This window comes from Oncorhynchus clarkii, unplaced genomic scaffold (genome assembly GCF_045791955.1).
Source record: "Oncorhynchus clarkii lewisi isolate Uvic-CL-2024 unplaced genomic scaffold, UVic_Ocla_1.0 unplaced_contig_10937_pilon_pilon, whole genome shotgun sequence".
Classification (NCBI taxonomy): domain Eukaryota; kingdom Metazoa; phylum Chordata; class Actinopteri; order Salmoniformes; family Salmonidae; genus Oncorhynchus; species Oncorhynchus clarkii.
The window spans coordinates 105,859-121,849 of record NW_027258105.1 but is presented as its reverse complement, the minus strand read 5'-3'; the positions used below and the strand labels follow the sequence as shown (position 1 = coordinate 121,849).

Sequence of the window (15,991 nt, the reverse complement as noted above, 5' to 3'; positions counted from 1 at the left end):
CTCTGAATGACACACAGACACAATCCATGTCTCTAATTGTCTCAAGGCTTAAAAATCCTTCTTTAACCTGTCTCTTCCCCTTCATCTACACGGATTGAAGTTGATTTAACAAAGTGACATCAATAAGGGATCATATCTTTCACCTGGATTCACCTGGTCAGTCTGTCATGGAAAGAGCAGGTGTTCCTAATATTTTGTCCACTCGGTGGATATCCGTCTTTCAGTGGAGGCTGCTGAGGAGAGAACGGCTCATGATAACACCTGGAACGGAGTGGATGGAATGGCAGCAAACACACGGAAACCATGGAAACTATGTTTGTTTGATGTATTTGATACCGTTCCACTAACTCCGCTCCAGCCATTACCACGAGCCCCGTCCTCCCCAATTAAGGTGCCACCAACCCCCTGTGCCGTATTTCCTTCCCTCAACCAGCCCTTGTCCGGGTGACATTGCTCTTGATGTCCACTAGGGGTCAGTCTTGTCAAGGTTTTCATTGATGGTCGACAGCACTAGTAGGACTATAATCGTAGCAGATACAGTGAATGAAGCATACTATTTGCAGGGTGGACATGAGTCTGCCTTTTGTCAGGAGAATACAGGAACCCACACATAGCAGGCTCTTCTGGGCTCTGCATCCAGTTAGTGACATCATCAGTCTCACAGAACTTCTCCTGTAAGAACAATGACTGTCCCTGTGCTAGTGACTGACTGTCCCTGTACTAGTGACTGACTGTCCCTGTACTAGTGACTGACTGTCCCTGTACTAGTGACTGACTGTCCCTGTACTAGTGACTGACTGTCCCTGTACTAGTGACTGACTGTCCCTGTACTAGTGACTGACTGTCCCTGTACTAGTGACTGACTGTCCCTGTACTAGTGACTGACTGTCCCTGTACTAGTGACTGACTGTCCCTGTACTAGTGACTGACTGTCCCTGTACTAGTGACTGACTGTCCCTGTACTAGTGACTGCCTGTCCCTGTACTAGTGACTGACTGTCCCTGTACTTGTGACTCTGTAGTACTCTGTGTCCCTGTACTAGTGACTCTGTAGTACTCTGTGTCCCTGTACTAGTGACTATGTAGTACTCTGTGTCCCTGTACTAGTAGTCTACCCTCTGATGTCGTAGTAACATAGTAATTCCACACCAAGCCCAAGAAAGGGATGTTTAGTTTTTAGGGCTGTCTCTGTGATGAGGGGATTGTTAGCTTCAGTGGTGACTGTGGCCAGGATACAGAGATTGGATGGAGAGCTATAGGATGACTTGGGTCACTGTCTGTGGACTGATGATGAGCCTGATTGCGCTTTGAAGACAACTGGGAACTCGGGGGAAAAAAGCAGGTCAAATCATGACGTCAGTGATCTTCATGTCGGAAAGTCGAAGCTCTAGAAAGATGCCCGAATTTCCGAATGAGTTGACCGTTCAAACCATTTTAGCCTGTCGGAGCTCGTTTTTTTTCGAGTTCCCAGTTGTCTAATAAATAGATTGCAGAGAGGCCACCGGTCGGACTAAAATACGTTTCCCATAATGCGGCAGTAGAAATGTAGTGTTTCAATAGCCCTAGTGCTCATCTGGGAAATGTAGTCACTAAAAATAGCATGTAGAACGTTCTTTAATGGCATTACGTATGGAATGAAAAATACATTTCCCATGTTGTCATACATGTACTATGCTCAAATGTCCTGTGCAGACGTCCTTAGGATGTCTATTGATACCTGCCGCAAAATAGGCCTACAAGTAGGCTATTGGTCTAGTGGTACCTTCGCACTCACTGTATGAGCTATACAAAAACGTAAGGCAGATGCCGTCATAGCTACGTATAGTCAAGCTATTCCATTGGAGAATATTTTTAGCCTCGAGAGAAGGGCGCACATCACGGGGAAGAGAAGCAGCCCATCCGACCGCAGACGGGGAAGACGGGGAAGTAGCCTCGGCGTTGTTGTGGCTTTGAAGATGAGGAGGAATGTTTTTTTTTTGACTCACCGATCTTGCCACGAATGTGTTTTGTTGGCGAATTGTTTTCATGATCTATGAAATTGTGATCGAAGGACTTATGGTTCGGTGCTGCGTTTTACACCCGAAAGAGATCTGATTTTTTGACAGGACAGGCCGGCAGAGCATCCGCTGATCGAGAGGTCGGTGTTGTCATAAGTTGCACTTTGACAGCCCGATCTGAGTCTGTGTCTACTTTGTTATTTATTGCCTATGAATAGGCTTAGCCATTCCACAGTAGCCTACTGCTGTCAAAATAATCCATTGCATTCATACGTGAAACAGTCGAGGATGTTGTATTGTAAGTAGCCTCTTCTTTACGCTTCAGTAAGCGTTAAAATTGTATTTCTATTCTAGGTTGTCGACGCCTCCACTTTCCTTTTGTCTCCACCATGCTGCCCAGTTTGCAGAGAGTCCTGCGGCCCGCCCTCATTCTGAGGTCGGGGAACATGTTGGGAAGAGTCCGCGGGTCAAACCTAGCTCCGCTACGCCAGCCTGTACCGATGCTACCCAGCCAGCAGAGCTGCGACTTGGGCACACACCCTCACAAGGACCCGATGGAGCCCTTGAACTCGCCTCAAGGAGCCAAGGATTTTATTTATAGTCTTCACCCCACCGAACGCACAACCCTGCTCAGAGAACTGCACCGGTTTGAGTCGATAGCAATAGCTCAAGGTAAGAATAATAACAGTAGCCTACTGGAAAATGTGTGTCACTTCCCCGAGTCGCACGGAGAGTTCATTATAGTGTCACTCTGGTCCTTTACCGTTAGTCCAGCCTAGGCTAAACTGCTAGGTCCAGAAACCAAAGAATGACAAAATACCTATTGCTTCAAATGTGTAGGTGTAAAAATAAATGTTTCTAGACCTATTACATTGTACTATAGGCCCATTACAGAACACTTACTCTCATAAGATTAAAACGATGCCTTATTTCTTTATTGATATCAATACATTCTGCCCTCAAATTGTGAGATTTCTGTATCTGTAAAAGTAGGTGAGGATAGAATGCTTATGCCCTTGTTGTAAGCAGTATAGTAATGTGTGTGTTTGTGTGTGTGTGTGTGTGTGTGTGTGTGTGTGCGCGCGCGCGCGTACGTTGGTGTGAATGTGTTAGTGTGAGATATGGAGAGAGAGAAATAGATAGAGAGAGACAGGGAGCGAGAGGAGAGAGTGAGAGAGGGAGGGAAGAGAGAGACAGGGAGAGAGAGAGACAGGGTGGGGGGGATAGAGAGAGAGACAGGGTGGGGGATAGAGAGAGAGACAGGGTGGGGGGATAGAGAGAGAGACAGGGTGGGGGGATAGAGAGAGAGAGAGGGTGGGGGGATAGAGATAGAGAGAGGGAGAGAGGGAGGGAAGAGAGAGACAGGGAGAGAGAGAGACAGGGTGGGGGGGATAGAGAGAGAGACAGGGTGGGGGGATAGAGACAGGGTGGGGGATAGAGAGAGAGACAGGGTGGGGGATAGAGAGAGAGACAGGGTGGGGGGATAGAGAGAGAGAGAGGGTGGGGGGATAGAGATATAGAGAGAGAGAGGGTGGGGGGATAGAGATAGAGAGAGGGAGAGAGTGGGGGGGGGTAGAGAGAGGGAGAGAGTGGGGGGGGGTAGAGAGAGGGAGAGAGTGGGGGGGGTAGAGAGAGGGAGAGAGTGGGGGGGGTAGAGAGAGAGAGAGAGTGGGGGGGATAGAGAGAGAGAGGGTGGGGGGGATAGAGAGAGAGAGGGGGTGGGGGGATAGAGAGAGAGAGGGGGGGTGGGGGGATAGAGACAGGGTGGGAGATAGAGAGAGAGACAGGGTGGGGGGATAGAGAGAGAGAGAGGGTGGGGGGATAGAGATAGAGAGAGGGAGAGAGTGGGGGGGGGATAGAGATAGAGAGAGGGAGAGAGTGGGGGGGAGAGAGAGGGAGAGAGTGGGGGGGATAGAGAGAGAGAGAGTGGGGGGGATAGAGAGAGAGAGGGTGGGGGGGATAGAGAGAGAGAGAGGGTGGGGGGATAGAGACAGGGTGGGGGATAGAGAGAGAGACAGGGTGGGGGGATAGAGAGAGAGAGGGTGGGGGGGATAGAGAGAGAGAGGGTGGGGGGGATAGAGAGAGAGAGAGGGGGTGGGGGGATAGAGAGAGAGAGAGGGTGGGGGGGATAGAGAGAGAGAGAGGGTGGGGGGATAGAGAGAGAGAGGGTGGGGGGATAGAGACAGGGTGGGGGATAGAGAGAGAGAGAGGTTGGGGGATAGAGAGAGAGAGAGGGAGAGAGTGGGGGGGATAGAGAGAGAGAGAGGGTGGGGGATAGAGAGAGAGAGAGAGGGTGGGGGATAGAGAGAGAGAGGGTGGGGGGGATAGAGAGAGAGAGGGTGGGGGGATAGAGACAGGGTGGGGGATAGAGAGAGAGAGAGGGTGGGGGATAGAGAGAGAGACAGGGTGGGGGATAGAGACAGGGTGGGGGATAGAGAGAGAGACAGGGTGGGGGATAGAGAGAGAGACAGGGTGGGGGATAGAGAGAGAGACAGGGTGGGGGATAGAGAGAGGGTGGGGGATAGAGAGAGAGACAGGGTGGGGGATAGAGAGAGGGTGGGGGGGATAGAGAGAGAGACAGGGTGGGGGATAGAGAGAGAGACAGGGTGGGGATAGAGAGAGAGACAGGGTGGGGGATAGAGAGAGGGTGGGGGATAGAGAGAGAGACAGGGTGGGGGATAGAGAGACAGGGTGGGGGATAGAGAGAGGGTGGGGGATAGAGACAGGGTGGGGGATAGAGAGAGGGTGGGGGATAGAGAGAGAGACAGGGTGGGGGATAGAGAGACAGGGTGGGGGATAGAGAGAGAGACAGGGTGGGGGGATAGAGAGAGAGAGAGGGTGGGGGGATAGAGATAGAGAGAGGGAGAGAGTGGGGGGGGATAGAGATAGAGAGAGGGAGAGAGTGGGGGGGAGAGAGAGGGAGAGAGTGGGGGGGATAGAGAGAGAGAGAGTGGGGGGGATAGAGAGAGAGAGGGTGGGGGGGATAGAGAGAGAGAGAGGGTGGGGGGATAGAGACAGGGTGGGGGATAGAGAGAGAGACAGGGTGGGGGGATAGAGAGAGAGAGGGTGGGGGGGATAGAGAGAGAGAGGGTGGGGGGGATAGAGAGAGAGAGAGGGGGTGGGGGGATAGAGAGAGAGAGAGGGTGGGGGGGATAGAGAGAGAGAGAGGGTGGGGGGATAGAGAGAGAGAGAGGGTGGGGGGATAGAGACAGGGTGGGGGATAGAGAGAGAGAGAGGGTGGGGGATAGAGAGAGAGAGAGGGAGAGAGTGGGGGGGATAGAGAGAGAGAGAGGGTGGGGGATAGAGAGAGAGAGAGAGGGTGGGGGATAGAGAGAGAGAGGGTGGGGGGGATAGAGAGAGAGAGGGTGGGGGGATAGAGACAGGGTGGGGGATAGAGAGAGAGAGAGGGTGGGGGATAGAGAGAGAGACAGGGTGGGGGATAGAGACAGGGTGGGGGATAGAGAGAGAGACAGGGTGGGGGATAGAGAGAGAGACAGGGTGGGGGATAGAGAGAGGGTGGGGGATAGAGAGAGAGACAGGGTGGGGGATAGAGAGAGGGTGGGGGGGATAGAGAGAGAGACAGGGTGGGGGATAGAGAGAGAGACAGGGTGGGGATAGAGAGAGAGACAGGGTGGGGGATAGAGAGAGGGTGGGGGATAGAGAGAGGGTGGGGGATAGAGAGAGAGACAGGGTGGGGGATAGAGAGACAGGGTGGGGGATAGAGAGAGGGTGGGGGATAGAGACAGGGTGGGGGATAGAGAGAGGGTGGGGGATAGAGAGAGAGACAGGGTGGGGGATAGAGAGACAGGGTGGGGGATAGAGAGAGGGTGGGGGGGATAGAGAGAGGGTGGGGGATAGAGAGAGGGTGGGGGGGGATAGAGAGAGGGTGGGGGATAGAGAGAGGGTGGGGGGGATAGAGAGAGGGTGGGGGATAGAGAGAGGGTGGGGGGGATAGAGAGAGGGTGGGGGATAGAGAGAGGGTGGGGGGATAGAGAGAGGGTGGGGGATAGAGACAGGGTGGGGGGGATAGAGAGAGGGTGGGGGATAGAGATAGGGTGGGGGGGATAGAGACAGGGTGGGGGATAGAGACAGGGTGGGGGGGATAGAGAGAGGGTGGGGGATAGAGAGAGGGTGGGGGATAGAGAGAGGGTGGGGGATAGAGAGAGGGTGGGGGATAGAGAGAGGGTGGGGGGGATAGAGAGAGAGACAGGGTGGGGGATAGAGAGAGGGTGGGGGGATAGAGAGAGGGTGGGGGATAGAGAGAGGGTGGGGGATAGAGAGAGGGTGGGGGATAGAGAGAGGGTGGGGGGGATAGAGAGAGAGACAGGGTGGGGGGGATAGAGAGAGAGACAGGGTAGGGGGGATAGAGAGAGGGTGGGGGATAGAGAGAGAGACAGGGTGGGGGATAGAGAGAGAGACAGGGTGGGGGATAGAGAGAGGGTGGGGGATAGAGAGAGAGACAGGGTGGGGGATAGAGAGAGAGACAGGGTGGGGGATAGAGAGAGGGTGGGGGATAGAGAGAGAGACAGGGTGGGGGATAGAGAGAGGGTGGGGGATAGAGAGAGAGACAGGGTGGGGGATAGAGAGAGGGTGGGGGATAGAGAGAGACAGGGTGGGGGATAGAGAGAGGGTGGGGGATAGAGAGAGAGACAGGGTGGGGGATAGAGAGAGGGTGGGGGATAGAGAGAGAGACAGGGTGGGGGATAGAGAGAGGGTGGGGGATAGAGAGAGAGACAGGGTGGGGGGGATAGAGAGAGGGTGGGGGGGGGATAGAGAGAGGGTGGGGGGGATAGAGACAGGGTGGGGGATAGAGAGAGGGTGGGGGGGGGGATAGAGAGAGGGTGGGGGGGATAGAGAGAGGGTGGGGGGGATAGAGAGAGGGTGGGGGGGATAGAGATAGGGTGGGGGATAGAGAGAGGGTGGGGGGGGATAGAGAGAGGGTGGGGGGGATAGAGAGAGGGTGGGGGGGATAGAGAGAGGGTGGGGGGGATAGAGAGAGGGTGGGGGGGGGATAGAGAGAGGGTGGGGGGGATAGAGAGCCAAAGTGCCTGAGAGCATCATGGTTGCAGATGATGTCTGTAATGATCCAGTGGTGTTGAGGCTGTTGAAGCACATTTCTCCTGTTCTCTCTCTGTTATCCATAGGGACCACACTTCTCCTGTTCTCTCTCTGTTATCCATAGGGACCACACTTCTCCTGTTCTCTCTCTGTTATCCATAGGGACCACACTTCTCCTGTTCTCTCTCTGTTATCCATAGGGACCACACTTCTCCTGTTCTCTCTCTGTTATCCATAGGGACCACACTTCTCCTGCTCTCTCTCTCTGTTATCCATAGGGAGCACACTTCTCCTGCTCTCTCTCTCTGTTATCCATAGGGAGCACACTTCTCCTGTTCTCTCTCTGTTATCCATAGGGACCACACTTCTCCTGTTCTCTCTGTTATCCATAGGGACCACACTTCTCCTGCTCTCTCTCTCTGTTATCCATAGGGAGCACACTTCTCCTGCTCTCTCTCTCTGTTATCCATAGGGAGCACACTTCTCCTGCTCTCTCTGTTATCCATAGGGACCACACTTCTCCTGCTCTCTCTCTCTGTTATCCATAGGGAGCACACTTCTCCTGCTCTCTCTCTCTGTTATCCATAGGGAGCACACTTCTCCTGCTCTCTCTGTTATCCATAGGGAGCACACTTCTCCTGTTCTCTCTGTTATCCATAGGGACCACACTTCTCCTGTTCTCTCTGTTATCCATAGGGACCACACTTCTCCTGCTCTCTCTGTTATCCATAGGGACCACACTTCTCCTGCTCTATCTGTTATCCATAGGGAGCACACTTCTCCTGTTCTCTCTGTTATCCATAGGGAGCACACTTCTCCTGCTCTCTATCTGTTATCCATAGGGACCACACTTCTCCTGCTCTCTCTGTTATCCATAGGGACCACACTTCTCCTGCTCTCTCTCTCTGTTATCCATAGGGACCACACTTCTCCTGCTCTCTCTGTTATCCATAGGGAGCACACTTCTCCTGTTCTCTCTGTTATCCATAGGGACCACACTTCTCCTGTTCTCTCTGTTATCCATAGGGACCACACTTCTCCTGCTCTCTCTGTTATCCATAGGGAGCACACTTCTCCTGCTCTCTCTGTTATCCATAGGGACCACACTTCTCCTGTTCTCTCTGTTATCCATAGGGAGCACACTTCTCCTGCTCTCTCTGTTATCCATAAGGACCACACTTCTCCTGTTCTCTCTGTTATCCATAGGGACCACACTTCTCCTGCTCTCTCTCTGTAATCCATAGGGAGCACACTTCTCCTGTTCTCTCTGTTATCCATAGGGAGCACACTTCTCCTGCTCTCTCTCTGTTATCCATAGGGACCACACTTCTCCTGCTCTCTATGTTATCCATAGAGAGCACACTTCTCCTGCTCTCTCTGTTATCCATAGGGACCACACTTCTCCTGCTCTCTCTGTTATCCATAGGGAGCAGATGTCTCCTGGGTCACATAGGGCTGAGGAGTGGGATGCTTCTGACTGTTACCCTGGCCTTAATACTTTATAATGGGCATTGTGCACTGTACTGCTGTTTCTTGAATAACCTACTGAGAGACATTTGTCCACCTGGGTGTTATGGTAAACATGTGTCCACCTGGGTGTTATGGTAAACATGTGTCCACCTGGGTGTTATGGTAAACATGTGTCCACCTGGGTGTTATGGTAAACATGTGTCCACCTGGGTGTTATGGTAAACATGTGTCCACCTGGGTGTTATGGTAAACATGTGTCCACCTGGGTGTTATGGTAAACATGTGTCCACCTGGGTGTTATGGTAAACATGTGTCCACCTGGGTGTTATGGTAAACATGTGTCCACCTGGGTGTTATGGTAAACATTTGTCCACCTGGGTGTTATGGTAAACATTTGTCCACCTGGGTTTGGTGTTAAGGTAAACATGTGTCCACCTGGGTGTTATGGTAAACATTTGTCCACCTGGGTTTGGTGTTAAGGTAAACATTTGTATTCCTCACCATCAGACTCTCCTTTGTTTATACGGCTGTCTGGGTTCGAACCTGGTAACCTGGTCACCTGAGCACAGTAAGACCCTGGTTTGAACCTGGGTCACCTGAGACCAGTAAGACTCTGGTTTGAACCTGGGTCACCTGAGACCAGAAAGACCCTGGTTTGAACCTGGTCACCTGAGCGCAGTAAGACTCTGGTTTGAACCTGGGTCACCTGAGACCAGTAAGACCCTGGTTTGAACATGGTCACCTGAGACCAGTAAGACACTGGTTTGAACCCTGGCCCCTTGAGCACAGTAAGACTTTGCTGAGCTAAACACCGGCAAAACCTTAGGCATTACTTCAAGGAGATAACTGAAGCCTTCAGGTCCAAGTCAAGGTTACTTCTCACTGAGTCACCTCAGGGTCCCAACCCAGAGTCCTAGCCCAGGGTCCCATCCCAGGGTCCCAGCCCAGGGTCCCATCCCAGGGTCCCAGCCCAGGGTCCCAGCCCAGGGTCCCATCCCAGGGTCCCAGCCCGGGGTCCCAACCCAGGGTTCCAACCCAGGGTCCCAGCCCAGGGTCCCATCCCAGGGTCCCAACCCAGGGACCCAGCCCAGGGTCCCAACCCAGGGTCCCATCCTAGGGTCCCAACCCAGGGTCCCAGCCCAGGGTCCTAGCCCAGGGTCCCAACCCAGGGTCCCAGCCCGGGGTCCCAGTCCGGGGTCCCAACCCAGGGTGCCAGCCCAGGGTCCCAACCCAGGGTCCCAGCCCAGGGTCCCATCCCAGGGTCCCAGCCTGGGGTCCCAACCCAGGGTCCCATCCCAGGGTCCCAACCCAGGGTCCCAGCCCGGGGTCCCAGCCCAGGGTCCCATCCCGGGGTCCCAGCCCGGGGTCCCATCCCAGGGTCCCAACCCAGGGTCCCATCCCAGGGTCCCAACCCAGGGTCCCAGCCCAGGGTCCCATCCCAGGGTCCCAGCCCAGGGTCCCATCCCAGGGTCCCAGCCCGGGGTCCCAGCCCGGGGTCCCAGCCCAGGGTCCCAGCCCAGGGTCCCAGCCCAGGGTCCCATCCCAGGGTCCCAGCCCGGGGTCCCATCCCAGGGTCCCAGCCCGGGGTCCCAGCCCAGGGTCCCATCCCAGGGTCCCAGCCCAGGGTCCCAGCCCAGGGTCCCATCCCAGGGTCCCAGCCCAGGGTCCCAGCCCAGGGTCCCATCCCAGGGTCCCAGCCCAGGGTCCCAGCCCAGGGTCCCAGCCCAGGGTCCCATCCCAGGGTCCCATCCCAGGGTCCCAGCCCAGGGTCTTTGCATCTTTTTGATCTGAGGTCCTCCTCACTGTTCTCTGTATAAGTAGTTGCTGTCTATATCTGTGCTCTCTGAAACAGTAGAGCGGTAGTGAATGTGATAAGTAAGAGGGGAAACAACAACAGGTATTATCTCCTCTACATGATAGTACAGGAACAGGAAGGAAGGTAATAGAGATTATACTGCTCCCTCTACTCTCTCCGTTAGGTTTTATTGAGGTGGACTGAATGGGTTTCTAGACGTTCATCTGTTTTATTGCGTGTCTGTTGAGGTTATTATGTGTAGGGGACACATTCCCTTACGGGTCATTTAGACAACAGCTACTAAAAGAACGATTAGAATTGATGATGCCTCTTATGTGGGGTGTCAAGAGACTGTCAGTTTTAAACTTGACATCTGTTCATAATATTACCTCGGCTAGTGTGGGTCATTCACGTGATGTCATTATTGTCACAATGTAAGAAATCAACATTTGAAGGATATTTCTTGGATATTTCTTGGCTCTTTTGGATGGAAATTTATTGAGAACGTAGTGTAGAAAATTGACACGTTTCCATTTCCCCTGCTGTAAAACAGTATCGCAGCGCTTGAGGCGTCACTACAGACCCGGGTTCGATCCCAGGCGGCGTCACAGCCGGCTGTGACCGGGAAACCCATGAGGCGGCGTACAGTTGGCCCAGCGTCGTCCGAGTTAGGTCGGGGTTTGGCCCATCGGACTTTAGTGACTCCTTGTGGCGGGCCGGGCCACCAGCAAGCTGACTTCCGGTCACCAACTGGACGGTGTTTCCTCTGACACATTGGTATGGCTGGCTTCCGGGTTAAGGTGAGCAGTGTGTCAAGAAGCAGCGTCGTGTTTTAGAGGACGCGTGGCTCTCGACCTTCGCCTCTCCCGAGTCCGTAGGGGAGTTGCAACGATGGGACAAGACTGTAACTACCAATTGGATATCATAAAAAGGGGGTCAAAGTTTTTTTTTTTTTTAAGAAAAAAAGATTGAGAATCAATTAATTGACCAGGTCTGAATCAAGACCCAATTAAGAGATCTTAAACGTTAGGCCTAACTGCTCTGAAAGTAGCTTCCCTAAGTAGCATAATCATGTGGTGACCTGTGAACTGACACACCACAAAGCATTTCAATCTGCCTGGGGGATGCTCAATGATGCTGCTGTCACAGTGGAGTTACTGGGCTGATGTTAAATGCCGTGTGGAATACAGATCTACTGCGGTTATGGAAGTACCTCTCAGATCATTCTCAGGAACAGCACTTCATTCCTCAGGAGCAACAGGGGTCGTGTTTAAACACTGTCCTGTTGACGAGATCCCAGGCTCTGGGTTTTTAATGGGCCTTGAATGAGAGGTGAACGAGAGGTGACATAGGGGAAAAAGAGGTGGTAGTTATTTGTGCTTTGACCTACTGGATTAACCTACAGCAACTGGCAGATATCATCTGTCTCCCAAATGGTGCACTATTCCCTATATAGTGCACTACTTTAGACCTGGGCCCTATGAGACCCTATTCCCTATACATAGTGCACTACTTTTGACCAGGGCTCTATGAGATCCTATTCCCTATATATAGTGCACTACTTTAGACCTGGGCCCTATGGCACCCTATTCCCGATATAGTGCACTACTTTTGACCAGGGCCCATAGGGTGCCATTTGGGATGCAGATAAAGGCCTATGACCAGATGAACACAAATGAAGACTAGAGGGGATAAAGAAGGAAAAGGCTCTTCAATCTTTCATCCTCCATTTGGTTTAATTACAGTCTGTTGCCATGGTGCTGGGGGACTTCCTGCTCTGAAAATAGAGTTCCAATATGCGTCCCAAATGGCACCCTATTCCCTATATATATAGTGCACTACTTTAGACCTGGGCCCTATGGGACCCTATTCCCTATATATAGTGCACTACTTTAGACCTGGGCCCTATGGGACCCTATTCCCTATATATAGTGCACTACTTTTGACCAGGGCTCTATGAGACCCTATTCCCTATATATAGTGCACTACTTTAGACCTGGGCCCTATGGCACCCTATTCCCTATATATAGTGCACTACTTTAGATCTTGGCCCTATGGGACCCTATTCCCTATATAGTGCACTACTTTAGACCTGGGCCCTATGGCACCATATTCCCTATATATATAGTGCACTACTTTAGACCTGGGCCCTATGGGACCATATTCCCTATATAGTGCACTACTTTAGACCTGGGCCCTATGGCACCCTATTCCCTATATAGTGCACTACTTTAGACCTGGGCCCTATGGCACCATATTCCCTATATATATAGTGCACTACTTTAGACCTGGGCACTATGGCACCATATTCCCTATATAGTGCACTACTTTAGACCTGGGCACTATGGAACCATATTCCCTATATATAGTGCACTACTTTAGACCTGGGCCCTATGGCACCATATTCCCTATATAGTGCACTACTTTAGACCTGGGCCCTATGGCACCATATTCCCTACATATATAGTGCACTACTTTAGACCTGGGCCCTATGGCACCATATTCCCTATATAGTGCACTACTTTAGACCTGGGCCCTATGGCACCCTATTCCCTATATATAGTGCACTACTTTAGATCTTGGCCCTATGGGACCCTATTCCCTATATATAGTGCACTACTTTAGACCTGGGCCCTATGGCACCATATTCCCTATATATAGTGCACTACTTTAGACCTGGGCCCTATGGCACCCTATTCCCTATATATAGTGCACTACTTTAGATCTTGGCCCTATGGGACCCTATTCCCGATATAGTGCACTACTTTAGACCTGGGCACTATGGAACCATATTCCCTATATATAGTGCACTACTTTAGACCAGAGCCCTATGGCACCTTATTCCCGATATAGTGCACTACTTTAGACCAGAGCCCTATGGCACCTTATTCCCAATATAGTGCACTACTTTAGATCTTGGCCCTATGGAACCATATTCCTGATATAGTGCACTACGTTAGACCTGGGAGTCTGTTTCCTACAGTCTGTTTCCTACAGTCTGTTTCCTACAGTCTTGATTCTCAAGGGGAGTCAGTTGCCTGTGACAGTGTCACCTTCATGGGATAGGCTATAGTCCTCTGGGTCTCTAGGGCTTGTGTTACACATACAGGCAGGGAGGGAGACAGGCAGGCAGACAGTTAGACAGAGAGGCATGCAGGCTAACAGGCAGTTAGACGGAGAGGCATGCAGGCAAACAGGCAGTTAGACAGAGAGGCATGCAGGCAAACAGGCAGTTAGACAGAGAGGCATGCAGGCAAACAGGCAGTTAGACAGAGAGGCATGCAGGCAAACAGGCAGTTAGACAGAGAGGCATGCAGGCAAACAGGCAGTTAGACAGAGAGGCATGCAGACAGGCAGGGTGGAAGACAGGCATGCAGGCAAACAGGCAGTTAGACAGAGAGGCATGCAGACAGGCAGGGTGGAAGACAGGCAGGCAGGCAAACAGACAGACAGAGAGGTAGGCAGACAGGGAGACAGGCAGACAGAGAGGAAGCCAGACAGGTAGGGTAGCAGGCAGACAGGCAGTTAGACAGAGAGGCTTGCAGACAGGCAGGGTGGAAGGCAGGCTAACAGACAGACAGAGAGGTAGGCAGACAGGGAGACAGGCAGGCAGAGAGGAAGACAGGGAGGGAGGGTAGCAGGCAGACAGGCAATTAGACAGACAGACAGGGAGAGAGGCCAATAGGGAGGGAGAGAGGGAGAGATTTAGGGAGGGAAGGATAAAGGGAGAGATGCAGGAGGGTAGGGAGGGGGCAACATATCACGTGGTGGACGCTGTCCTCTAATCACCATGGTGCCTTGTGGGGGATGGCTCTTCTTTACGACCTTGATTTGCCTATCTACAGTATCACACACACACACACACGCACACGCACACACACACACACACACACACACACACACACACACACACACACACACACACACACACACACACACACACACACACACACACACACACACACACACACACACCGGCCTATCTATCCGTCGATCCTGCGGCTCTAAACAGGCCTTCGCGGTTGAACACAGGCACTCTGCCACCAGTGCTTTCAAGGAGCTGCAGTAGTAACCCACTGTGACCCCACAGTACCGTTCCCCACAGTACCGTTCCCCACAGTACCGTTCCCCACAGTACCGTTCCCCACAGTACCGTTCCCCACAGTACCGTTTCCTACAGTACCGTTCCCCACAGTACCGTTCCCCACAGTACCGTTCCCCACAGTACCGTTCCCCACAGTACCGTTCCCCACAGTACCGTTCCCCACAGTACCGTTCCCCACAGTGGGTCTTGCTCTGCTTTGATGCTTTAAAGCCACAGCAGGGTTATGACATCTTGTATTCTACTACTGCTTTGATGCTTTAAAGCCACAGCAGGGTTATGACATCTTGTATTCTACTACTGCTTTGATGCTTTAAAGCCACAGCAGGGTTATGACATCTTGTATTCTACTACTGCTTTGATGCTTTAAAGCCACAGCAGGGTTATGACATCTTGTATTCTACTACTGCTTTGATGCTTTAAAGCCACAGCAGGGTTATGACATCTTGTATTCTACTACTGCTTTGATGCTTTAAAGCCACAGCAGGGTTATGACATCTTGTATTCTACTACTGCTTTGATGCTTTAAAGCCACAGCAGGGTTATGACATCTTGTATTCTACTACTGCTTTGATGCTTTAAAGCCACAGCAGGGTTATGACATCTTGTATTCTACTACTGCTTTGATGCTTTAAAGCCACAGCAGGGTTATGACATCTTGTATTCTACTACTGCTTTGTCTGACGTATCTCACACACACACGTCAGTTTGTTGTGATTTACGACTGTAGGTCTGTGCGCCTCAGTGCCGAGTAGCCATGGCGACACTGTGTGCGTTCGGTCTCACAAGTGACAAAGGTTGTTGATCATTTAAAGGTTTCTTTATGAAACCCGCAGAGATATACAGTATTTATGCTCTTTCCTTTCCCAGTTAACTTGATGTGTGTAAGAATAACAAAGTAGTCACGTTGTTGAGGGCATCTTGATCGGCGAGGTCAAACCCTTCTCTGTAAGGGCCAATAACAGCCAGCCTTTCACTCATCGGGAACTATATTGAACTTGAGAAATCATCTCTGCTCTGAATGTTGTTTCATTAAAATGCAAGTCATACACAACTCTAGAAACAAATTTAAATGTCGGGTTGATGTTCGTTTATGTGGTGACAACCTGAGGACAGCCATTACACGCTCAGGGTTACCAGATGGGGCTGCCAGATAGACTCATTTAATAACAACTTCCCCAGTCTGGACTGGAGCCAGAGACACAGGCATGACAATGTAATATACACATCTCTGTGACACAACACCACAGACGAGGGAAATATTCAGAGCTCATGTCAAAAAGGTCCCTCACCGGAGATATTTGTTCTTGCTGAAGAGTAAAGATGAGACATTGTACTGAAGCTATTAGACAACCTGAAGAAAACAGAATTTGTCATATTGGCATTAGTATCTTATTACCGTTCTCTCTGTTTCATTTCTCATCCTTTTCTCATCTTTCCTCTCTTCTCCTCTGACTCTATCCTTCTCTCTTCCTGTTTCTCCCTCCATCCTCTCTTTCCTCTCTTCTCCTCTGACTCTATCATTCTCTCTTCCTGTTTCTCCCTCCATCCTCTCTCTTTCCTCTTCTTC

At 51.7% G+C, this 15,991-nt stretch overlaps 1 protein-coding gene across 1 annotated transcript in view; it reads left to right on the top strand.

Annotated features, from left to right (window-relative positions):
• The first annotated feature begins 1,930 nt into the window (after positions 1-1,930).
• LOC139395673 (transmembrane protein 65-like) overlaps positions 1,931-15,991 on the top strand; it is a 64,071-nt gene continuing 50,010 nt past the window's right edge. The window contains exons 1-2 of the mRNA XM_071143000.1: positions 1,931-2,136; positions 2,351-2,668. Coding sequence (XP_070999101.1) covers positions 2,386-2,668 — 283 coding nt within the window. The 5' untranslated portion in view covers positions 1,931-2,136; positions 2,351-2,385. The remainder of the gene's footprint in view (positions 2,137-2,350; positions 2,669-15,991) is intronic.